Consider the following 24,807-nt stretch of genomic DNA (forward strand, 5'->3'; position numbering starts at 1 on the left):
CAGCTGATCAAGACCTCCATGTTGTCTGATTCTCACGTCCCTGAATAAACAGTTTCAGTTTCTACCATCAGTTACTGCTCAGACTAACAGATACAAACACTCCTTTGTTCCTCCGCTATTGTTCTTTTGAATGCCGGAAGGAAAAGGAAGTGGGTGAAAAATCCTTCCCTCTTAAGCTTAGGTCTATACCATACCGGGGGTCTGCAACCCGCGGCTCTAGAGCCGCATGTGCCTCTTTAGCGCCACCCTAATGGCTCCTGGAGCTTTTTCAAAAATGTTTCACCTTTTTTCTCCCTTTTTTCTCTTTTTTCTTCTTTTTTGTTCTTTTTTTTCTTTTCTTTTTTTTCAACTTTTATTTCAACTTTTTTCTCGACATTTCGACTTTTTTCTCGAAGTGTGTAATGAAAAAAAAATCTTCCCCTAGTTCTAACTAATATAAAAAACATGCAGCATGTGTTGCCTTCATTCTAAGGCTGATAAAAGACTTTTCATTTTTTGTGGCTCCAGACATATTTGTTTTTTGTGTTTTTGGTCCAATATGGCTCTAAAACATTTTGGGTTGCAGACCCTTGGTCTATACTATGATGTGTAACCTGTTGTAATTTATTATGTATATTTTATGTATATTTAACATTGTGTGCTTCTCCTGTCGCGAAACGAATCGCCCCCTTGGGGACAAATACAGTAATTGATTGATTGACGCTGAGCAGTCTGCAGAGACCGTCACACGTCCATACGTCTCAATGCTGAATAACATGTTTTAGCATCCTAACAAATTGCAGTGTTTACACGCATTCTAAAATGTTTTTCTCCCCCTCCTTCTCTCTGCGTCAGGCGATCAGGTCCTGGAGTGGAACGGCAGGGTTCTCCAGGGGGCCACGTTTAATGAGGTCTACAACATCATCATGGAGTCTAAACCAGAGCCGCAGGTGGAGCTGGTGGTGTGTCGCCCCATCGGGTGGGTCAGAGATTCACATGGATTTGATTTCAGAGCAATCGTACAGCTTTACAAGTGTTCAGTATTCATCCTTGAAGCCAGAGTGCTGTGATGGTAGAGCGTGATGTTTTCTGTTCTGCAGAGACGTCTCCAGAGCAGCAGACGGCTCTCACGTTCACCTGGACTCCAGTGAGTGTTTCTCAGCTCCCCTCGCTCCGTCTGGTGCAGTCGTGTGGATGCTCACATCATTAGAGTTAACATCAGTACTCGAGTTGAGGGGGGATGAGGAAATAAAAACGGTGCAAATCATCCCCCCTGAAATAAAAACAGTCCAAATCATCCCCACTGTAAAACTGCCATCCCCCCTTTCCATCCCTTATATCATTTCATCAATGAATGTGGTTTTACTGCTATTTCAACATTTAGAGTCATCACCTGAAAGATAACACCAGAAAAATAACTTATTTGACAATTTTCACCTGTTTCAAGTAAGTTTTCTCTTGAAATAAGTAGAAAAATCTGCCAGTGGGACAAGATTTATCTTCTTATTACAAGCAAAAAAATCTTGTTCCGCTTGCAGATTTTTCTACTTATTTCAAGTGAAAATCTACTTGAAACAGGTGAAAATTGTTGTTTTTTTCCAGTTATGAGTCTTGTTTTAAGTGTAATGAGATTTTTTTACTAAAATGAGACATTTTAACTAGAAATAAGACAAATATTCTTGTTAAGATTGTGAGTTTTTGCAGTGATCCGTTTTACTTATCCTGTGAAGGACAGAGTCATATTGATAAGTTCAGAAAAGTGTTTTTTATTGTTGTGTTTTGATGTATTTGATGTAAGCCCAGTGGATATTTAAAGCTTACAGAAGGCTGCATTTAACTGCTGCTATGTCATTCCTGCAGTATTTCTGCAGGTGTTTTGGCCACTGCTATTATTTGTAATATATTATATTATTTGTAATCAGCACAAATGATCTGTCCCCATATGATCAAATCCACCATCCCCCCTGATTTTATTTTACAACTGGAGTACTGGTTAACGTTGCAGGTCTTAAATGAGCCTGTAATGTCCGAACGGTCAGCAGAATCCAGACGATGCTCTTCTCCTGAGTCTGTGTCTCCATCTTCTGTTCAGGTTCCAGCTCCTTCGACTCTCAGAAAGTCGGTCCGTCCATCTCCGTCACCTCGCCCATGAGTCCCAGCGTTCTGTCCGGACAGGTTTCCGTAAGTTTACCCACAATCCCCTGCACGTGGCTGACAGTCAGCTGGCTGTGAGTTAACCGTCATGTGTGTGCTTTCAGACTATGAACAGGCGTCCTCTGGTTCCCAGAATCCAGGTAACCGCTAGACCAGAGTAGAGAGATGTTCCACCCGTATTAGTGTGTAGTTCAGGTAACCGCTAGACCAGAGTAGAGAGATGTCCCACCTGTATTAGTGCCGTAGTTCAGGTAAACGCTAGACCAGAGTAGAGAGAGATGTTCCACCTGTATTAGTGTGTAGTTCAGGTAAACACTAGACCAGAGTAGAGAGAGATGTTCCACCCGTATTAGTGTGTAGTTCAGGTAAACGCTAGACCAGAGTAGAGAGATGTCCCCCCGTATTAGTGCCGTAGTTCAGGTAAACCCTAGACCAGAGTAGAGAGAGATGTTCCACCTGTATTAGTGTGTAGTTCAGGTAAACACTAGACCAGAGTAGAGAGAGATGTTCCACCTGTATTAGTGTGTAGTTCAGGTAAACACTAGACCAGAGTAGAGAGAGATGTTCCACCCGTATTAGTGTGTAGTTCAGGTAAACCCTAGACCAGAGTAGAGAGATGTTCCACCGTATTAGTGTGTAGTTCAGGTAAACGCTAGACCAGAGTAGAGAGAGACGTTCCAGCTGCATTAGTGCTGTAGTTCAGTTCTAGGGCAGTCTTGGCTTAAGCCGGGCATACACTGTGCGATATTTTAAATCGTATGAGACTGCCCCATCTCACACTGTATGACTAGATCGTGGAGTTCAAAAGTTCAGAGCCCACGATTCATGTTCTCACACTGTACGAGCCGATGCTCTGATGCTCTGTCTGCTCACACTGACTATACGATCATTATCCTCCCGTCGGACCTCTGTGTACTGGAACTCGAGGCTGGTTTTGGGGCACGGGTAGGCTGTTCCAACCCAAACGTGCGTCCTGCCCACCTGATCAAAGGTTATGGGGTCCTTTATTTTTTTTTATAATTATATATATATATATTAAAAAAATCCCAAAATATCTGTACTGTTTCTGATTGGGTGGACACTGCGCATCATTTTTTGACACAACAAAGAACGCATACCGCAAAAGTTGTGTCTCGGTGGAGGAACCCGGCGTCCGAGCAAAATGAAAAGAGAAAAAAGAGTTCAGCAGACAGAGACACACTAAAGGCTGATTTATGGTTCCGCGTTACACCAACGCAGAGCCTACGGCGTAGGGTACGCGGCAACACGCACCGTACGTGGAAATGCAGTCTTTTTTTGCTATTAAAACATGATTTGTAATGTGAATTTGCAACACTTAAACTGCAAATAATAGTTTTTGACGTGACATCAGAGATTGCGCATGCTCTCTGTGAAAGGATGAGTCCAGTCGGGTCGTAGCTGCTTCAACTGTGATTCCTTCACGAGGAGCGACCAGGATTTCAAACATGCTTGATTTTCTTGCGACCTCACGATTTGTGATCGGGAGCTCGTCGTGAGGTCTTAATCTCTCGTTGTTACCCCACGTATACTGCACAGGGCACGAGCAACGATTGGGTCAAAATCGGGCCCGATCAAAAAAAAGTCGCACGACTGGAAAATCGGTTCAAAACGAGCCGATAATCGCACGTGTCTGCCCGGCTTTAGATCCCAGTCCTGCTGGGTTTTCTTGTGTTGAATAGAATTCTTTTGGCTTGAATTTTTTTAATCCTTTTCCCAAATGGTGTGTTCCTGGTTCCTCTGTAGTTTTGCAGTGTTCCACATGGTGGTTCTTGTGTTCTGTCAGGGTCTGGGTTAGGAATGGGAGATATTTTACCGTTCACGATAAACCGTCAAAAAAATTCTCCACGGTAAGAATTTGTCATCTCACGGTAAAAATGATAAATTCTCGTTGGTGACGTTTTTGTGTAAAACTGATTTATGGTTCTGTGTTAAATCCACGCACAACGTACGGGAAGGAAGGAAGGAAGGAAGGAAGGAAGGAAGGAAGGAAGGAAGGAAGGAAGGAAGGAAGGAAGGAAGGAAGGGAGGGAGGGAGGGAGGGAGGGAGGGAGGGAGGGAGGAAGGAAGGAAGGAAGGAAGGAAGGAAGGAAGGAAGGAAGGAAGGAAGGAAGGAAGGAAGGAAGGAAGGAAGGAAGGAAGGAAGGAAGGAAGGAAGGAAGGAAGGAAGGAAGGAAGGAAGGAAGGAAGGAAGGAAGGAAGGAAGGAAGGAAGGAAGGAAGGAAGGAAGGAAGGAAGGAAGGAAGGAAGGAAGGAAGGAAGGAAGGAAGGAAGGAAGGAAGGAAGGAAGGAAGGAAGGATGGATGGATGGATAAATTCCCTTAATTGGTGTAGTTTAGTAGTATTTAGTATCTTTTAGAACAGTGATTTGGCTCCAAAGACTGAATGTGGTGATAGATTTATAGTTACAAAGGTGGAGTTGAATTGGTATGTTTTTTATCGTCATTTTTATCGTTATCGGGATAAATGCCAGAAATTATCATGATACATTTTTTTAGTCCGTACCGCCCATCCCTAGTCTGGGTCTGCTTTCCTTTCCACAGGATGTATCTGTTTTACCTTTAAAATCTGCATCAGTTTCAAATATTTCTGAGAGAAATATGTCCCGTTAGCTTCTTTAGCACTAAAGAACTAAAGAAGGTTCTGTTTCTGTCTGGTCCTGTTAGTCTGCTGTCTACCACTATGCTGAGTCAGCGTTTGTGCAGGACTGTGTACATTTTCTAAAAGGTCTGACCTAAGCCGAGTCAGTTCTCTCTTTTTCTGTAGGGCTCTCTAACAGCTCTTCCTGCATTTGCTCTTTTCTTTGTCTTAACGTAAATATTTCTTTGCTTCTGTTTCAGTGCTTGGGTTCTCCAAAATTCATGTTATAGATGTTTCCGCTGTAATTTTACATCTGTTCCTTTTGGTTCTTCTGCTGTTTGGGCCACTGACTTAGTTCTACGTCATCATGTGTTTCGTTAAATAGATTTCTTTATGGTTTAAAGCAGCACTATGTAACTTTTCCACCTTAATCTAATATTTCATCATCATCATTATGATGGAACATCAACTTCCAACAGGTTTAATGAACCTCTGTCATGGTCTGAGGGGTCTGTATCTCCTTCACTGGCACTATGTAACTTTGAGGAGCATGGTAGGAACCCTGCCACACTAAAAAACTACACATGTTTACGGCTTTGACTGCTTTACGGCATACGTCACTTCCCCCTCCTTCCCCATTCGTAGTCCAGACCAAAGCTGGGCGGGGCGTGGAGATCAGAGCTCAGCAGAAGCTGGTGTCATGGCCCAAGCAGCGGAAAAACCCAAGAAAATAAAAGTTTTATCGGAGGAGGCGAAAAAAGAAAGTGGGAGAGTAACAAGCTAAATGCCCGGACAAGAATAAACATTGTCCCGGCGTTCACTCGCTGGAGTGAGCTGAAAGACGAGGAGGGATGTCCGACAAGAGAGACAGAATTGTTATGATACAAATGTAAATGTAGAGTTCTATGTTCAATAAGAATCAACATTACAATGTTTTCACATACAGGGGATTCGTCTTGGGTTCTAGTATTTTTACTGAGAACTGTAAAATTGTGCAGGGCTGATCTGCAAAATATAAGTCAAATCTATTTATAAAGCAAATTTCACATTATGAGCATGGACTCAATGTGCTCAAAATACATAAACAAACAAACAAACAAAATTACAAGTTTACAATAACAGAAATAGATAACAAGTATGACAAGAAAAAAACAATAATAACAACCATAATTCCATTTTAACAAAAGTGCAATCACCAAGCCCACCATGAGTTTACTCAAACGCCTGTGCAAAAAGGTATTAAATATGAGGAATGGGCATTCAGTTATTCACAGGTTATAAAGTATTTTTTTTATTTTGTCAGTAAGTATGTTGGACTACTAATTTATGACGAAGTCCCTCTAAAAAACGTTTGTAGTTTGGGGATCATTATCTGGCTGAAACAGGACGGGGGGCGGGGGAGACTTCACTAATAAAACCAAGTTGAACTTAGTGATTTTCAACATCGTCATATTATATTGTTTAGCCAAAAATAGATACATTACCTCTTCACTATCCATCCTGCAAACGACCGCTGAAAACAGAAAAGTAGTTTTGAAAGTCCGTCCCGTCTTATTTCATTCACTATCAAAACAAATGCAGTGACGGGGACAGGAGTTTTCCGGCAGTACGCGCTGGTGCTCATGGGAAATGTAGTTCTTTCTGGTAAAGCACTACCGCTTTTGTCCAAAGGAGCCGCCAAACTCAACAAAAACTGAAAGTTACATGCTGCATGCATGCATGCATTGTGCTGCTTTAATCAAGGTTGTACAGGTCCCAGCTCTGGTTCTTTTGTGCTCCAGAGATCCTTTGCTCTTTAATTGGATTACACTTGCTCTCTCCTTGTTTTTGTTTCTGCAGTATTTTTTGATGTTGTAATGATTGGGTTCTGGGGTGTTTTTTACTTAGATAAAGCTGTGGTACGATAAAGTTGGTCATCAGCTGATTGTCACTGTTCTCGGAGCCAAAGAACTTCCTGTTCGGGACGACGGCCGGCCCAGGAACCCCTACGTTAAGATCTATTTCCTGCCAGACAGAAGGTAAAGAAAAGAAAGAAAAGTGAATCAGAATCCAGAAAGAATTTTATGAATCTGTTTTTTCGAATATGTGATTTATTGTGGAGAAGCGGCGTGTCTGGTCCTGCCGGCCCGGCTTTGTGAGCGGCTGAACTGTTGGTTCCCATGTTTGCAGTGATAAGAGTAAACGCAGGACAAAGACGGTGAAGAAGTCTCTGGAGCCGCGGTGGAACCAGACCTTCATGTACTCTCCGGTGCACCGGCGGGAGTTCAGGGAGCGGATGCTGGAGCTGACGGTGTGGGACCAGGCCCGAGTCCGGGAGGAGGAGAGCCAGTTCCTGGGAGAAGTGAGGACACGGAGAACTCCCAAAAAACATACAACCTTACAAACTATGTAAATGTGTCATATACAGAGCTGGTAGAGCAGCCAAAAATTGTACTCAAGTAAAAGTACTGTTACTTCAGAATAATATGACTCAAGTAGAAGTAAAAAGTAGTCATCCAAATAATTAATTAAGTTCATGTAAAAAAAAGTACTTGGTGAAAAAACTACTCGAGTACTGAGTAACTGATGAGTAACTCCTTATTTATTTTTTTAACACAACCATTCAAACAGACAAAAGTACAAAATAATCATCTTCAGGCAAATTAAATCAATAAAATAGATTAAAATTAATAAAAAATTGCTTAAATTAAAATAATCTTAAAGTTAATTCAAGTACTTTAATAAATAATAAAATAAATAAAATAACAAAATAAAAAAATAAATTAAGCACAAGTAGCACAAAATTTCAAGCCTTTGTACTTTTCTTTTTTAACCAGCAGAACTAGAACAAACATGAACTCATAGAAACTCTGTGTGTGTTTAGTCTGTGTAAATGTGACAAAACATGCAAAAACAAACATTCTTCCCAAAGAATCACCCAGTGATGTCATGAGATTGACGCGTACGTGGATAAAAGGGATAAAAGAAAAGTAACAGCTCAACGTAGCCTAATGTAGCGGAGTAAAGGCTGAAATATGGTTCTGCGTCAAAACGACTCAGTACAAAATTTCCCAAAACTTACTCAAGTAAATGTAACGGAGTAAATGTAACTGGTTACTACCACCTCTGGTCATATATCTTTTTTTGTGTGAATTCCCCTCCTGTCAGGTCCTGATAGAGCTGGAGTCGGCGCTGCTGGACGACCAGCCTCACTGGTACAAGCTGCAGCTCCATGACGTTTCCTCCGTGCCGCTGCCCAACGCCTCCCCGTACCTGCAGAGGAGAGCGCTGCAGGCGGAGCACGCTCAGAGCAGCCGCAGGCTCCAGAGTGAGTCTGCACCGGGATACCCAGTATCTGTCTCTTAACAAAACCATTCTGTTTCATTGTTGTCTGTAGATTTTTAGTTTGTGAAATGTGTCCTCAGTTAACCATGTTGTTGTTGCATTCTTCTGTTTCTGTTTACTTTAATTCACTCACTCCACGCTTTGCCAGACAAAGGTCCTTACTATAACTCAGGTAATGACGCGTGTGTGTGTGTGTGTGTGTGTGTGTGTGTGTGTGTGTGGGAGGGGGAGTGGGACGTGTCCTGTAACCAGTACTGGAGTTGTAAAAAAAAATCAGGGGGGATGGTGGATTTTATCATATGGGGACAGATAATTTGTGCTGATTACAAATAATATAATATATTACAAATAATAGCAGTGACCAAAACACCTGCAGAAATACTGCAGGAATGACATAGCAGCAGTTAAATGCAGCCTTCTGTAAGCTTTAAATATCCACTGGGCTTACATCAAATACATCAAAACACAACAATAAAAAACACTTTTCTGAACTTATCAATATGACTCTGTCCTTCACAGGATAAGTAAAATGGATCACTGCAAAAACTCACAATCTTAACAACAATATTTGTCTTATTTCTAGTTAAAATGTCTCATTTCTAGTAAAAAAAATCTCATTACACTTAAAACAAGACTCATCACTGGAAAAAACAACAATTTTCACCTGTTTCAAGTAGATTTTCACTTGAAATAAGTAGAAAAATCTGTCAGTGGAACAAGATTTTTTTGCTTGTAATGAGAAGATAAATCTTGTCCCACTGGCAGATTTTTCTACTTATTTCAAGTGAAAGTTTACTTGAAACAGGTGAAAATTGTCAAATAAGTTATTTTTCTGGTGATGACTCTAAATGTTGAAATAGCAGTAAAACCACATTCATTGATGAAATGACATAAGGGATGGAAAGGGGGGATGGCAGTTTTACAGGGGGGATGATTTGGACTGTTTTTATTTCAGGGGGGATGCCATCCCCCCTCATCCCCCTCATCCCCCCTCATCCCCCCTCATCCCCCTCAACTCCAGTACTGCCTGTAACTGTCAAATTAAATCCTCTGGGAGGCTGAGTTAGCACTTAAATGGCTTGTCCAGAAGCAGCACTTTATGCTCTAAATGTAGCTTTTATATGACTATTTTACCAGAATTTCTGGTCAGATCACCAGAATTGTTCGTGTAGATGGACTTGACTTGAATAAAATGGAAATAGCTCATTAATCTCATGTTTAATTCTTATAATTTTGAATTTTTTGAAAGTGTGGTTACGTAAAGTACTTATGAGTAGCTGGTGTCTTACCTGCAATTTTTTACACAAAAAAAAACAAAACAAAGCTCTTTCTGTTATCCCAGTTTTGAGAAAGGACTTGAGAAAGGGCTGGGTTTTACGTTAAAAAAACGTCTTTCTCCAAACTTGGAGCCCTCCGACCTCCATCTACTGCTGTTTAGACGTGAACGGCTCATCAGTACTTGATCCTAACCCGGCTAGTTGTAATATAATATATTCTCCTGTGAATCAGGTCTGGTTCTGCTCCCTTTGACCTGATCCAAAACAAAACTTTGCCCAAAACAAATTTCCCCTCGGGGACAATAAAGTATATCTCATCATCTCTCATCTCATCCCATTTCCACCGGTACAGAATGCACCGCACCAACCGCAACACTACTAGGACAGGGCTTATGTGCTGATTTATCCTGTAACAATCTCTTAAAGGCGTACCCTTAAGCTAATGTGGTTTCAAAGATACAAAAAAAACAAACAAACAGATACTAAAGCTGTGCAAAAGGACAGTCTTTGCATCTGCAGGACAGTCACGGGTCACGGGTCGTCCATCAAGTTTAAAATACTAATGTGTTTTATTTAGAGGACTGTCTCAGAAAATTAGAATATTGTGATTTTCTGTAATGCAATTACAAAAACAAAAATGCCATACATTCTGGATTCATTACAAATCAACTGAAATATTGCCAGCCTTTTATTGCTGATCATGGTTTACAGCTTAAGAAAACTCAAATATCCTATCTCAAAAAATTTGAATATTCTGGGAATCTTAATCTTAAACTGTCTAAAAAGTCTGCAATTTAACCCAATAGTCATTCTGGTGTTTCAAATCCAGCGTATATAAAATTCTTAGATACTTAAAACACAAAATGTAGAACTCCGGACTGAAAATGAACATATATATTACATTATTTGTCAAATATTACATTATCAGTTTTGGAAAAAAAAAAGACCCACCTACAAATGTAATAAATTCCCAATAACGTAATAAGGTAAAAATGTTATTACAATATCAGTCAGGATATTTTATTACATTATTGGTGAAGTTATGACATTATTGGGTTTTATTACATTTTCGATTGAGTTAAGTGAAAATGTTATTACAAATTTCAGGCGTTATTACATTTTCAGGAAATGATTACATTATAGGGTGCTACCGTCCTTAAAAAGATCTTTAACAAGGCTGGTACAGTCCTGGTGATATCTAAGCTGCTATGTTCTTGGTGCTGGTGTGAATTCCTCGTGCACCCGTCCCTGTGTGCGTGTGCAGCAGTGTGATGGGTTCCCCTGATGAATGAGTTTGTGAGGGCCGGTTGGTCTGGTGGACCCGGCTACTCGCTGAGCAGCTTCTGCTGGGTCTTTGTAAATAACCAGAAGGTCAACAGTGGCACTTTATCAAAAGGACCTAAGAGGATTCATGTGGTTATAGTGTAAAGTTTTAAAAATGATTTTCATAACTTTGTAGATTTATTTATTTTTATCCACCAGATCTGAATCTCAGGCATCATGTAGAGGATCTCAGTGGGTTTGATAGGGGTTCGGTGTGCGTTGTTTTAAAAGTGTAAACGGTGTATCAGTGGCTCCCTGAAAGCTTCCAGGAACATTTAACTGAGATGAAATGAAAGTCTCCCCAAATTGTGGTGCGTGAACACTTTTGTCATCCCGCTGGTCAGTCTAACAGTTTCAGATTTGTTGACCTTCCTGTGGGATTACAGATGAGCTGCTTACAGGCTTAAACATCCACCTTCTCTGTCTCTACACACATCTCTCTGTCCCTCTCTTCTCTGTAGGGTCTCAGAGGATCAGTGACAGTGAGTTCTCAGATTACGACTGTGAAGACGGCATCGGGGTGATATCAGGTAAACTCTGGGCCCGTCTCGCACACCATGTTCAGATCAGAACATCTTCTGATTCATTATAACCAAAACATTGTTTTAAAACAAAAGTCAGGCATGTGTAAATCATTAAAACTGTACATTTAATCACAATTAGCATATTGGATGCCAGTCTGTGTTTTTAAGCTGTGCTTCTGTCCTGTGAAATATGTTTTTAAATAGTTGCATCAGAGGCATCAAAAAAGAACATTTGCATAATACTAAAACCAGAAAACATGGTGTAACATCTCAAAACTAATTAGGGTAATAAACAAAAGGCCAGTAACTTGAGTTTATTAAAAAAAGAGGATATTGGAGTGACAAAAGTTTTCTGAAATAAAAATGGTGTGAAAGATTTATTTAAAATCGAGTCGCTCCAGCGAGTGCTGAAAGTCTTCCATCTGGTCACAAACATGTCAACGTAGAAGGAATCTAGAAAGCATCCGTACTAGATGTTGTTACCCATCTGCGTGGAGGGTTCATGGATCTATAATATTAACTGGATACAGTGCCCAAAATGGCCGCCCATTCATTTCAATGCATTCTGCTCAGCCAGCGCATCCGCCGAAAAAATCTCGGACTTCCTGGTTTACTTCCGTGTACAGGGGGCCCATAGAGCATGCGCAGTTGAGTCACCTCCCATGATGCTCTGGGGCCTCCCATCATGCCCCGGGGCAATGACGCGAATATTAATATAATATGTATTAATATAATATATGAATTAATGTATATTATTACATGTATAGTATTACATATATTATTAATTAATATAATATAATTACATAATATATATTAATATAATACATCCGTGGAATGCACGGACACGGCTGTGACGTCAGCCGTGACGTCACGCCCAGAAAGAGACTTTTATTTGACTTTTCTGGCCGTTATAAAACATTTTTGACGGATATAAAGTCCATGACTTAAAAATATAGAATACAAAGATTAGTAATAGCCGGTGATTACAGCTGGAGGTTCCTGTGAACAGTTTTAGAGGCTTCTCTTTTACTATTGCGGTCTATGGGAAAAAAGCTTTCGGGGCCGCATGGGATTTTTGTTGCAGTACCGCGGCTGGCCACTGGAAAAAATCGGCACACCTTCTGAGCGCGAGACTGGGGGGCTGGGAGGGTTTTAAGGCCAGGCGGGGGTGACTCCCCTCTTAACTCTCCCTGAATGTCGGAACTTCTTACTCTATCCCAGGGGTCGGCAACCCGCGGCTCTAGAGCCGCATGTGGCTCTTTAGCGCCGCCCTAGTGGCTCCTGGAGCTTTTTTAAAAATGTTTGATTTTTTTTTTCCTTTTTTTCTTTTTTTTCTTTTTTTTCCCTTTTTTTCTCTTCTCTTTTTTTTCTTCTTTTTTCTCTTTTTTTTTCTTCCTTTTTCCTTTTATAATCTCGACATTTTGACTTTTTTCTCGAAGTTCTGACTTTTTTGTCGACATTTCGACTTTTTTCTCAACATTTTCACTTTTTTCTTGAAATTTCGACTTTTTTCTCGACATTTCGACTTTTTTCTCGAAGTGCATAATGAAAAAAAAATCTTCCCCCAGTTATAACCCATATAGATACACAACCCAGGGTACGTTTTTATGTGAGACTGGGTTAGGATACATGCAGCATGTGTTGTCTTCATTCTAAGGCTTATACAAGACTTTTCATTTTTTGCGGCTCCAGACATATACGTTTTTTGTGTTTTTGGTCCAATATGGCTCTAAAATATTTTGGGTTGCCGCCCCCTGCTCTCTCCTGAAGGCTGAGTCCAGCCGAGCTTCAGAGGAAGCTCATCGTGACCTCTTGTATCTGCAGCCTCATCTTTTTTGCTCGCCACCCACAGCTCATGACAGTGAGAGACGGTCGGGATGCAAATTGATTGTTAGCGTTGGCTTTTGCCTCACCGCTTTTTTTTCACTACCCATTCCCATGCCAGTCTTCTGCTCCACTCTACCCCCTACTCGTGAACAAAACCCCAAGATACTTTTTCAACATTCTCAAAAGGGATTTGGCAAAACGGCCGTTTCCATTTGAGGACTGTAGCCGCAAACGTGGAGGTGCTGATTTCTCTCGCAGCTGCATGGACATGGCAGTGGGAGCTTTGCTTCCAGAAGTGACCTCCGCACTAGTATTTATAATCCAGACGAGGTGTCATGTGCCATGTTACATTTGTTGTAAGGGTCTTTGAATCAGACGTCACAGCTCCAGAAACTGGGACACTCAAACGGCTCCACTACAATCAGGTGGTGATTTATGTTAATTCAGCCTGAGGAGCTGAAATAAAATAAAAGGCCCCTGAATTCATTTCATTAGAGATATATGTAAAATCCCATTGTGAATATTTTGGGGTCTAATAGAAATTCTGTTCAATACTCAGAACTGGAAATAAAAATCATTTGTTGGGATTACCTGACAAATAGAAATTGGTGTGTCCTTACGGATCCTCCTCCTTACATTAAACGTTACTATTGTCATGTTAACCCTTGTGCTGTCTTCGGGTCAAGGAAGGAGGAAGAGAAGAAGGGAGGAAAGAAGGAAGGAAGGAAGAATGAAAAGAAGGAAAGAAAGAAGGAAGGAAGGAAGAAAAGAAGGAAGGGAGAGGGAAGGGAGAAAAGAAGGAAAGAAGGAAGGAAGGGAGAAAAGAGAAAGGAAAGCAGGAAGGAGAGAGCAGGAGGAAAGAAGGAAGGAAGGGAAAAAAGAAGGAAGAAAAGAAGGAATGAAGGGAGAAAAGAGGAAGGGGACAAGGAAGGAGAGAGCAGGAGGAAAGAAGGAAGGAAGGAAGGAAGGAAGGAAGGAAGGAAGGAAGGAAGGAAGGAAGGAAGGAAGGAAGGAAGGAAGGAAGGAAGGAAGGAAGGAAGGAAGGAAGGAAGGAAGGAAGGAAGGAAGGAAGGAAGGAAGGAAGGAAGGAAGGAAGGAAGGAAGGAAGGAAACAAGGAAAGAAGGAAGGAAGGGAGAAAAGAGGAAGGGAATAATACATTTAATAATACATTTTATTTAGAAGAAGGAAGAAGGAAGGAGAGAGCAGGAGGAAAGAAGGAAGGAGAATTAGGTCATTTTGACCCAAAGACAGTACAAGGGTTGATACAGTCGCCCACACTGGACATACCAGTTTCTTTTTGTGGCCACTTTTTGAAATGGGAAAGTGTGATGATGTCACTTTATCCTGCATATTGGACGACATCTGGGGCCTTCTTGCGTGACTCACAGGTTGTGTGAGTGTCCTCCCATTGCGTAGTGTGTAGCGCTGCGTTGCCCTAAACTGTGGAAGGCCCTCCCCGCCCACCTGAGACAACCACAGTACATTGACTCTTTCAAGAGCAGACTTAAGACCCACCTTTTCAGTCAAGCATACGCAAGCTATAATCTATGATTTGCCATTGATTTGTATTACTTTTTATGACTTTTTTAATGTTTTAGTGATAATACTGCTGCTTTGTGTTGATTTTCTTACCTTGAATGCTGTAGCACTTTGAGATTCACTGAATGTAAAGTGCATTATAAATGAAATGTATTATTATTATTATTATTATTATTAACTCCAGTCGTGCCTTCTCTGTGCAGATTACAGACAGAATGGCCGGGACTTCCACAGCTCCACCCTCTCAGTGCCAGAGCAGGTGATCTCCTCCAATCACTGCTCACGATCCGACATGATCCGGATGAGGTCACGGTCGCCGAGCCAACCGCCTCCTCAAAGGTGAGCAACAGGGGGTGCTGGAGATCAGCGGGAGACCAGCTAGACGGGGATAAACTGGGATCAGAGCAGATGACTGGAGATGAACAGAGCTGCTTAATGGAAACAATGATCAATAATAGATCAACCTGAGGACAGATAGATGACAAAAACATCAGTAAATTGGTTCAGCATGGTTTAAAGACGATGTGACAGGAGGTGAAAAAGGATTAGAGACTACATTAGATGAGAAGTGACAAAAGAAGATGAGTCAATAATGATAAATTGTAAAATATATGATAATAGATGGGTTGAGATCATATGAAGTAAAATGTGAAAGTATAAGTAAAAGAAGACCCAGAGGAGATGTGATCTGGTGAAGTTAGATGATGTAAAGTTAGATGAGAACAGAGGTGTTTTCTTGTTATAAAAAGGACATTGTGGGGTTTTAGTTCTTAGCGTGAAACACATTATCGTCTGAAATCCGACCATCAGATTATCCTCTTGAAAGGCCGTACCTTCCTTTTATAGGAACTTTATCCGTTTTCAAAACTTCATATATCATACTGCATATGTAACGCAGTATACAGTATACATTGCATACTACATACCGGTACTAGTACAGCTGTCATCATTACTATCTAGCATGCTGTGATAAAAGCGATGTATGTTGTAATATTTCCAGGAGCCGGTCATGTGACCAGTGTGATAGTATGGGATAGTATTTCAGCTAGATTATTCAGTTGAATATTAGAATATTTTCCAGAAGTACCACACCATCTCAGGACCTTTAGCATATTCCAGCTTGTACAGTTGTTTGTATACTGTGTATTATATTTAGGGGAAATCAGTAAGTATACTGTGCAGTTTTGAAAATCCTTTTCTGTTCTTCTGTTATTCATAAATTCTTGTGACGTCTGGGTTGCTAGCACTAACCCTCCGTACCCGTTGTACCGGGAGGACGCCGTGCGTCTGCTGCGAGGCTCCAAACTGAGCCGAGCGCTCTCTGACGCCACCCAGTACAGCAGCCTGGACAGGTAACCGTGGAAACGCATGGAAACACACCGGACCTGGGTCCCCTGGACAGAAACAGACCAGAATCTCATCTCATTTATCCCATCTGTCCTTCTACCTGTAAAATAGGGAGCTGCGTTCTGCAAAATGTTTTGAAGGATGCCTAAATTACAAAAATGCTGCAGGAAGACACAAAGAAGGAGAGAGGGGGCTTTCAGCAAGTTTCACCAGTATCTCCTTAAGCCAATATGTTCATCTAAAACACTTACAACGTGTCAAGCTCTGATCGTAAATTAAATTAGAAATAAATGTTTAAGTAAAGGCTTTAACCCTGTAATGCCGGATACATCATATTTGAAATTCTAAAACCTCTGTATACCACTCATATGATTAAATAGAAAAAATAAAACAAATAAACATAATATACAGGACTGTCTCAGAAAATTAGAATATTGTGATAAAGTTCTTTATTTTCTGTAATGCAATTAAAAAAACAAAAATGTCATACATTCTGGATTCATTACAAATCAACTGAAATATTGCAAGCCTTTTATTATTTTAATATTGATGATTATGGTTTACAGTTTAAGATTAAGATTCCCAGAATATTCTAATTTTTTGAGATAGGATATTTGAGTTTTCTTAAACTGTAAGCCATGATCAGCAATATTAAAATAATAAAAGGCTTGCAATATTTCAGTTGATTTGTAATGAATCCAGAATGTATGACATTTTTGCATTACAGAAAATAAAGGACTTTATCACAATATTAAAATTTTCTGAGACAGTTCTGTATATGAAATGACCTGATGTATTCATAATGATACAAAAAATATTTAGAATCTGCTAAAGACCAAATGTAGAGGATTCAGCTGCGCGGATGTCACATTTAGGTAAAACTGGTTTAAGATGACAGCTCTGACGGAAGGACGTATGTTAACTGCTTCAACTCTCTTCATGCCTGTTGTCCTCCTGTGCTCGTACCTCTAGTGAGATCTAGTAGGATGTGAAGAAAGGAGTTAAGGAAGTTAACCATGGATGTGCAAGTTGAGAAATGCGGCGAGGGGGTTAGGACTTGTTAAACCATTTAGCAGCAAGTCCTTTACCACTAGTGATTTCACACGCAGATACATTCCCTTCTCTTATTTCATTACGTAGACGTGTGTGCTTGAGGGGAAACTTCCCTCATTTACTGGATTCACATTTGATGCTGGACCAATTTATTTAAGAAAGAAACAAACAAAAATACAAGGCAATAGCTTGAAACTCCGGTCTGAGCTGGGACCTGGGTCTGGCCTAGATGTTGTCATGGTTTTAGCTGATAGAAATACCAGCATTAGTACTTCAGTACTGTTGATACCCGTATCCTGCTGCTAATGTAGGACTGGAGAGTTCCTCTCCTGGTAACGGTTTGATGGTTGTACAACTAGACGTGGTACTGGTGTTGAGCTTTAGTATTGGTTGTAATTCTAAGAGTATGTTAGAATGATTGTCATTGAGTGATTGATGGTTCACAGTGATGTCCTTTGTCTGACTTCATATCTCTGTGTATAATCAGGCGACCACTAAGGAGAATGTCTGTTGCCAACTCTCTTGATTCCTATGACAGGTATTGTGACTGTAGTAGTCAAGAATATGTCATTAGTAGCTGTTGTAGTACCAGCAGTGGCAATAAGGGTATGCTTATGTGTAGAAATATTCTCATGTTAACATGTTTTCCTGTGTATAAGATATGGTAATGGTCCACTCCCCACCTGGACCAACCATGTGATGAATGGGAATTGTGAGGACTACAGGTGAGAGCAGGGAGTTCTGGTACTTTAGTGTGGAAGTACAATGAAAGGTTCTGGAGTTCTGATGTGTTTCTGCTCTTCAGTCAGGACTTCATCCCCGACTTCCCCTATGAGCCTGATGCTTATGATGAGGAACTGCTGAGGTAAACTGACAAGTGGACAGTTTGACTTTCAGATAGTTGGATACTCAGACAGACTGTAGATGTAGAGAACAGTTGTAGAAACAGAAGACAGTTGTAGAATCCACGTAGTGTATGGGCTCAAATTAAAGCCATAAATATTTTGTATGTGTGAAAAGATGTTCACATGTGTAATAAGGTTTTGCAGCTGTATAAAACAATTTGTGCTTGTGAAAATAATCTGCACTGCACTGCGAACCGATTGGCTAGTCAGTAGGTGATGCAATGTGCTGATTGGCTCTCCTGAAATGCTTTGAAACCCGTGCCAAAGATCGCTGATTGGCTCTTATTATTGGCACGTCAAAACAGTGCCATAATTCGTAGTTGTAAAAAAAGTTTGTAGCTTTGTATATCCAATGTTGCACACAGACAAATTAATTCCACAGCTACAAAAATGTTGTACACATGCACAAAATATTTCTACAAGTACAAAGTTTATTTTCACAAGCACAAATTGTTTTATTCAGCTGCAAAACCTTATTACACATGTGAACATCTTTTCACAGATACAAAATATTTATGGCTTTAATTTGAGCCCATAGTAGTGATCTTCATTTTTAGCTCCTTGCTGATCCTTCTGTCCATATTTTGAAGTCTCTGCTGTTATTCCGTCTCTGGAGTCCAAAGATGTTTCTTCTGGTATAAGAACGAATCGTTAAACATTCTTGTTTTCTTTGTCCTAACTCTTTTGGTGTATTTGTTCTCTCATCAAGGCCTACTGAAAAAATGTAGTGCCAAATTCCTGCAGGTTTTCCTCGTCTTTGGTGTTCAGACTCTCACCGGTAGTGCCTTGTACTTCTACTTTGCAGAACTTTGCAGCTCATCGCCACCTGGTTGCAGGATTATACGAATGGCTTGCTCATTCCACAGGTCCAGTGGTCGTCATGGTGACAATTGTTGACATTTTACATGGTGATATTCAGGTTCAGCCGGGGGATGGACCGGAGGGATTACTACAGTCGCTCTCGCTCGGCCGACCAGCGAGCGATGGCTGACCGACCCGTCTACACGCGCTCACACTCCACGGACCGATCCGAGCCCTCAAACCTGAGGTCCGGTCGCTCTGCTCCGCCCTCCCCTGCCCTGATCAGGTGACCTGCCGGATCAGAAAGCATCTCCTCCGCCGTGCCTGCTGAGTGTCGTTGGGAAGCATGACGTCTGATTCACTACTGACCACGCCGCTCTTTTTAAACCACTCCCCTTTATTCTCATCACAGTCTTTGTTATTTTTGCATGTTTTCCATATCTAACCATGCTTTCCTTCTTCTTTTTCTCGTCATGTTGGGGTTTTTTGTTGGTTGTTATTTTGTTTGCTAGTTATGTTGCATGACTTCCTTTTTTCATTTTCTTTCTGAGATTCATGCATGGATGTTCTTGGACAGGTTCCTTGAATGCTTTAGACATAAAACCTATTTGAAGTAAGATAAAGTGGCATCTGTGTTGAACTGAGATAATCTAATTAAGAAGTTTGGATGTATGTTGGTATTTTACACTTACACATGCCTTCAAGACCTTTTGACAACACTTTAGTAGTGTGAGTACAGAGAACTCCTTGTAAAGACATAGAATTATAGCTAGAATAGATGTGGGGGTAGATGTTTCAAGAACTTGGGTAATGGCTTTTTTCTGTAACTGCGAACAGTGCTAAAATGCCAAAATCACATTTGATCAAATCAGTCTTTGCAACCATGGAAACAATGAATACAGTGGTTGAAAACAGCTCATTTGTGTCTTCAGCGAGTTGATTGATTGTTTGAAACTGAAGCACAAATCTACAAAGACGGAAGCCTTACATTTGAATTTTTAAGGACTCTTGACCACTTTGACCCTTTACTTTTGCTTTCGATCTCACTTTTCTTTGAGCCAGGTTAGTGTTTTAATTACTGTGCCGTTCCTTTTGTTTTTTTCGCTCAACAGGGCGAACGCCCGAGGTGGATCTGGCCTCACGAGCCCGACGGGGACGCCGGTCTGCAGCCGCAGAGGACGACAACTTCCTATCGTGCCGCCAAAGGGAGGTCCAGACCGAGGTGTGTACACACATAAATCGGTTTTTCACACACAAATTGTCAATATTACTTCCCTTCACTGCATGACAATGCTGGATTTAGTGCATCAGATTAGGGGGGGCAAAAATTAGAATTTTATCATCAAAATAATGCGTAAACTATGTGTTACTATGTTTTTCGTTTTCTTTTTTTTGTGAAAACCTTGCAAGAGATATCAACTCATGAATAATCCTTTTTTTTCTTAGCAGTAGATCAGAAACTTCCTTTCTCATTTACCATTGATGGGTGAAAGGGAATAAAAGCCAGTAAATTGGATATAAAACGTAATTTACTTATTGTTTGACAGCAGTTATATTATAAAACACAAACACCTCCACATGTGACTGGAGTTTGAACTAAATGTTGTTTATATAGTCGGCACACTCCCATGAAGGGTGCCCACACTTCCTCCACCCAATGTAAGCAAAAAGCTGCACTTCTACAGAGAAATGCAGCCACACAGTCCTACTGGTCATTACATACAGTACAAGACATAAGGCTACATAGTTTGGCTTCAGACTAAATATCTTACCCACTTAAATAGAATTATTTAACAAAAATCACTTCCAGAAGGGATTTTAAATTACTTAAATTCAATTCAATTCAATTTTATTTATATAGCATCTAATACAACAAAAGTTATCTCCAGACGCTTTCCAGAGACCCAGAACATAAACCCCCGAGCAATGATTACATAAACAATGGCAGGTAAAAACTCCCCTAGTGGGAGAAAAGCCTTAAGCCAAACAGTGGCAAGAAAAACGGGGACGTCAACAGCACAGCAGGCAGGTGGAAGCAGCAGCAGGATGACCGGGGGTTGGGACCGCAGGCAGGTGGAAGCAGCAGCAGGATGACCGGGGGTGGGGACCGCAGGCAGGTGGAAGCAGCAGCGGGATGACCGGGGGTGGGGACCGCAGGCAGGTGGAAGCAGCAGCGGGATGACCGGGGGTGAGGACTGCAGGCAGGTGGAAGCAGCAGCGGGATGACCGGGGGTGGGGACCGCAGGCCAGCACGCAGCTCCCGAAGCTCCAGCCCAATCAGCAAGTCCCAGGTTAGGTTCAGGGTCGGGGAAAGGTTGAGAAGGGTCAGGGCCAGGGAGAGGAGTCTTGACGGACAAATTTCTCCCCCACCTGCCCGGGCCGTTACCCTGACCGGGCCGTTACCCTGGCCCTCTCACTCCCACGCTGCAGGTTCCGGTGTTGTGCATTCAGAGATGCTCTTCGCCACCGGCAGAGGATGCTGCACCATGTACAAAAGAGAAAAAAGGGGGGCCATCACAAGAAACTACAGGAGCGATGGACAAAAATGATGGCTATGAGATACTTATAATAAATAAAAATGGAAATGGAGAAGAGAGGAAGGGAAGAGGAGAGGAGAGGAAGGGTGAGAGGCACCGCCCAGCGGATCATGTCGGTGCCCCCCTGCAGCATAGGCCTATAGCAGCATATCTCTCTCTCTCTCTCTCTCTCTCTGGGTCAGGTGGCTCTTGGTTGAGCTGCTGTGACATCGACGGTAGCATTCCACAGATCCCGATTTTCGCCCATTCTTGTAACTGCCCCTAGGCTCTCTCCCGTCCATTTGGTAAGGTCAACTTCCCAGGTTCTTGCCGGTCTCCCTCTGGGTCTCTTCCCTGCCGTGATGCCCTGTATGATGGTTTTCTCCAGGCTGTCATATCTGATGGTGTGGCCGAAGTGCTTCATCTTTCTCCTCCTTATCTGCTTCATCAGCATTGGGTTTGTTCTTAGTTGTTCTAGAAAACCCAGTCGTTGGTCTTGTGCTCCCTCCATGACACACGCAGCAGGCGTCGGTATGTCCACATTTCAAAGGCTTCGATTTTCTGTGTTGCTTTCTTAGAGAAAGACCAAGATTCACTGCCATGAGTGGCAACTGCGAAAGCTGTAGCCCTGACTATGCGCAGTTTTAGGCTTTTGCTGACTTCTTGGCTCTTCCATATTGGTGTAAGCTTCTCCACTGTGCTCCGGGCCATGCACAGTCTTCTACTGATTTCTGCCATGCAGTTAGCTTCCGTTGTGATGGTGAATCCTAAATAGACGAAGCTCTTCACCTCTTCCAGTTCTTCTCCATTGAGCGGGAAATTGCTGAAATCTGTCCGGTTCTTGTCCAGCACCATGATCTTGGTCTTCTTCGTGTTCAGGGGTAGCCCTTTTTCTTCGCTCAGATGTTGCACGTGGGTCAGTAGTTCCATGAGGTCTTTTTTGCTTTCGCATAGCAGTGTTGTGTCGTCTGCGTATCTCAGGTTGTTAATCAGTCTTCCTCCAATCTTTATTCCGGTCCGGTGTGTTTTCCGTGGCTTTCCTCATGATGTTTTCCGAATAGATGTTAAATAGAGCTGGTGATACAATACAGCCTTGTCTCACTCCTCTCTCAATCGAGAACCACTCTGATGTTCCGCTGTTGGTCTTGACTGCGGCCTCCTGGTTGGAGTATAGGTTTTCCAGGAGTTTGATCGTGTGTACTGGAAAGCCCATTTTGTACATATCTTGCCAGAGTAGTTGGTGACTGACGCAGTCAAATGCTTTTGCATAGTCAATGAAACACATGTATAGGGGGATGTTGTATTCCTTGCATTTCTCCATGATGATCCGGATGTTGATTACTTGTTCTCTTGTACCCTTTCCTTTCACGAAGCCTGATTGTTCTTCAGAGATTTCATATGCATACTTGAGTTGTATTCGTGCAATGATGATTTTCAGGAGTATTTTGCTGGCATGCACAATAAGGTTGATTGTTCGGTAATTAGCGCATTCCTTCACATTCCCTTTCTTGAAGATAGGCATGAATATTCCTCTGCACCAATCTTTCGGCCATTCTTTTGTCCTCCATATCTTCACACTTATCTTCCATAATAATGTGACGCCTTCTTCTCCTGACACTTTCCATAACTCGGCTGGTGTTTCATCTGTCCCTGGTGCTTTGTTGTTGGGCATTGCCTTCAGAGCTGACTGTACCTCGTCTCTTGTTGGTTCTGGCTCTTCCCCATGCTCATTGGGGTTTTCCCATTGGTGGTGTTGTGGTTCATGGTAGAGTTGGTTACAATACTCTGCCCATCTCTTCATGATGGCGTCTGATTCGGTCAAAGCGTTCCCGTCTTTGTCGTTGATAACTTCTGTTTGCGGTGTCCATTTACCAGTGATTTCTTTTATTACTTTGCTTACTTCCTTGGGGTTATCTTTGCGCTGCTCTAGATGTTGACATTTCCCTTCGAGGTATTCTCTCTTGTCTGCGTTTGCTCCTTTCCTGAACTCTTTGTTGAGCCTGGCCCATTCCTGCATGTCTCCTCTGCTCTTCGCTTCGCGTCTTCCCTCTGCTATGTCCATGGTTTCGTTTTTCAGCCATGGTTTCTTCAAACTCTTCCTCTTGGGGATGTGCTTCTTTGCTGTGTCTGACATGATGGTTGTTGTCTTTGACCAGAGCTCTTCTGGTGTGCATTCCTCCTCCGCATATAGTAGCAGTGGGGTGAATCTGTTCTTGATCTCAACCGTGAAGGCCTCTGGGATGTTCTGAACGTCATATCTTGTTGCCTTCACCCTTTTGCTCATGCTTTTCAGTTTGATCTTTGCTTTTACTAGCAGCAATTGATGGTCGCTGCCACAGTCCGCGTCTGGCCTAGTTTTAACATTTAAGAGGGATGATCTCCATCGTCGTTTTATCATGATATAATCAATTTGGTTTCTTGTCCTTTTGTCTGGGCTCCTCCATGTATACAGTCTTCGTGGGTGGTGTGGGAACATTGTGTTGCCGATGGTGAGGTCATTGCTGATGCAGAACTCTACCAGTTTCTCTCCTCGTTGATTCTGTTCTCCCAGCCCATGGGTGCCTATGTGTGGACCTTTCTGTTCCGTCTTTCCCACTTTCGCGTTCCAGTCTCCCATCAGAATAAGTAGATCTCTTGGGGGTGTTTTGTCCAGCGCCTCCTGTACTGTGTTGTAGAAAGCTTCCAGGTCCTCGTCTGATGCGTCTGATGTTGGTGCGTAGACTTGAAAGATGGTAAGGTTGATCGGCTGTGCTTTCAGCCGGATGGTGATGACTCTGGGGCTGATGGGGTTGTAGCCTATGATGGATTTGGCTGTTTCTTTGTTCACGATGAATCCTACTCCTCTCCTTCTGGGCCCACTTTCTTTTCCTGCATATAGCATGGTGTATCCTTCTTCCAAGGTGAATCTCCCCTGTCCTAGCATCCAGTGCTCTGCTATTCCCATGATCTTGATGCTCAACCTGGTAATTTCTTTGGTGATGACTTTAAGTTTCGCATCATTTGCTCCTTTGATGTTGCATGTCGCAAATGATGCACTCGTTCGAAGGTGGATTCCATTCCTTTCCACTCTGTGACCATCAGGTGTTGCACTTCCTAAGGTAGGGTTTGGTGCAGCACCTTCATCTTCAGCAGCTGTATTCAGATTGGGTCCGGCCTCTCCACCAGTAACTTGAGATGTACCCAGAAACCTGCGGGGCGCACTTCTGTCCATCATATCTTGATCTGTGATGTGCTCTGTCATATGTGCTCTTGACCAGGTAATGTGGTGGGTGGTCAGGTCCTTCCACACCGCAGTGACCTCTAATTGGTCTGGTTGCTGCTTGCCGTTGACCATGTGAGTTGGTTCTTCTGCCAACCAGCTTGGAAACCTCACCGTTGGTCCATAAGGATTCTTCCGCTGAGGGTCCCTTTCCGACATTCCTGCTGCCGATGTCTTCACCTTAACTCCGTTGGCCTACCGTTTCAGGGTTCCTGTGAGACCTTCTTGGCAACCGTGGCGGCTCGGGGGTTTGAGACCCCCACCATACATCGCTCTCACAGGCAGTCCCCTACTTGGCGTTTCCCAGGGTGCACCGACGTGGAGGCGGAGTAGGACTTTACACCCATATCTACCACCAAGCTATATTTGAGACTAACTAT

The 24,807-nt window shown here is 42.2% G+C and overlaps 1 protein-coding gene across 15 annotated transcripts in view; it reads left to right on the forward strand.

Annotated features, from left to right (window-relative positions):
• Positions 1-24,807, forward strand: part of LOC133461237 (regulating synaptic membrane exocytosis protein 2-like) — a 76,709-nt gene that overhangs the window by 31,620 nt on the left and 20,282 nt on the right. For 8 of the 15 annotated variants that reach the window (XM_061742058.1, XM_061742067.1, XM_061742060.1 and 5 more), the window contains 15 exons: positions 835-958; positions 1,080-1,126; positions 2,072-2,160; positions 2,238-2,273; positions 6,619-6,749; positions 6,901-7,072; positions 7,879-8,038; positions 8,204-8,227; positions 11,117-11,185; positions 14,750-14,885; positions 15,791-15,898; positions 17,434-17,484; positions 17,606-17,671; positions 17,752-17,811; positions 19,765-19,874. In XM_061742058.1, coding sequence (XP_061598042.1) covers positions 835-958; positions 1,080-1,126; positions 2,072-2,160; positions 2,238-2,273; positions 6,619-6,749; positions 6,901-7,072; positions 7,879-8,038; positions 8,204-8,227; positions 11,117-11,185; positions 14,750-14,885; positions 15,791-15,898; positions 17,434-17,484; positions 17,606-17,671; positions 17,752-17,811; positions 19,765-19,874 — 1,383 coding nt within the window. Of the gene's footprint in view, positions 1-834; positions 959-1,079; positions 1,127-2,071; positions 2,161-2,237; positions 2,274-6,618; positions 6,750-6,900; positions 7,073-7,878; positions 8,039-8,203; positions 8,228-11,116; positions 11,186-14,749; positions 14,886-15,790; positions 15,899-17,433; positions 17,485-17,605; positions 17,672-17,751; positions 17,812-18,770; positions 18,939-19,764; positions 19,875-24,807 lie in introns of all 15 variants that reach the window. The other 7 variants (XM_061742065.1, XM_061742071.1, XM_061742064.1 and 4 more) reach the window with 6 other exon arrangements.

This window comes from Cololabis saira, chromosome 15 (genome assembly GCF_033807715.1).
Source record: "Cololabis saira isolate AMF1-May2022 chromosome 15, fColSai1.1, whole genome shotgun sequence".
In the NCBI taxonomy this organism is placed as follows: Eukaryota; Metazoa; Chordata; class Actinopteri; order Beloniformes; family Belonidae; genus Cololabis; species Cololabis saira.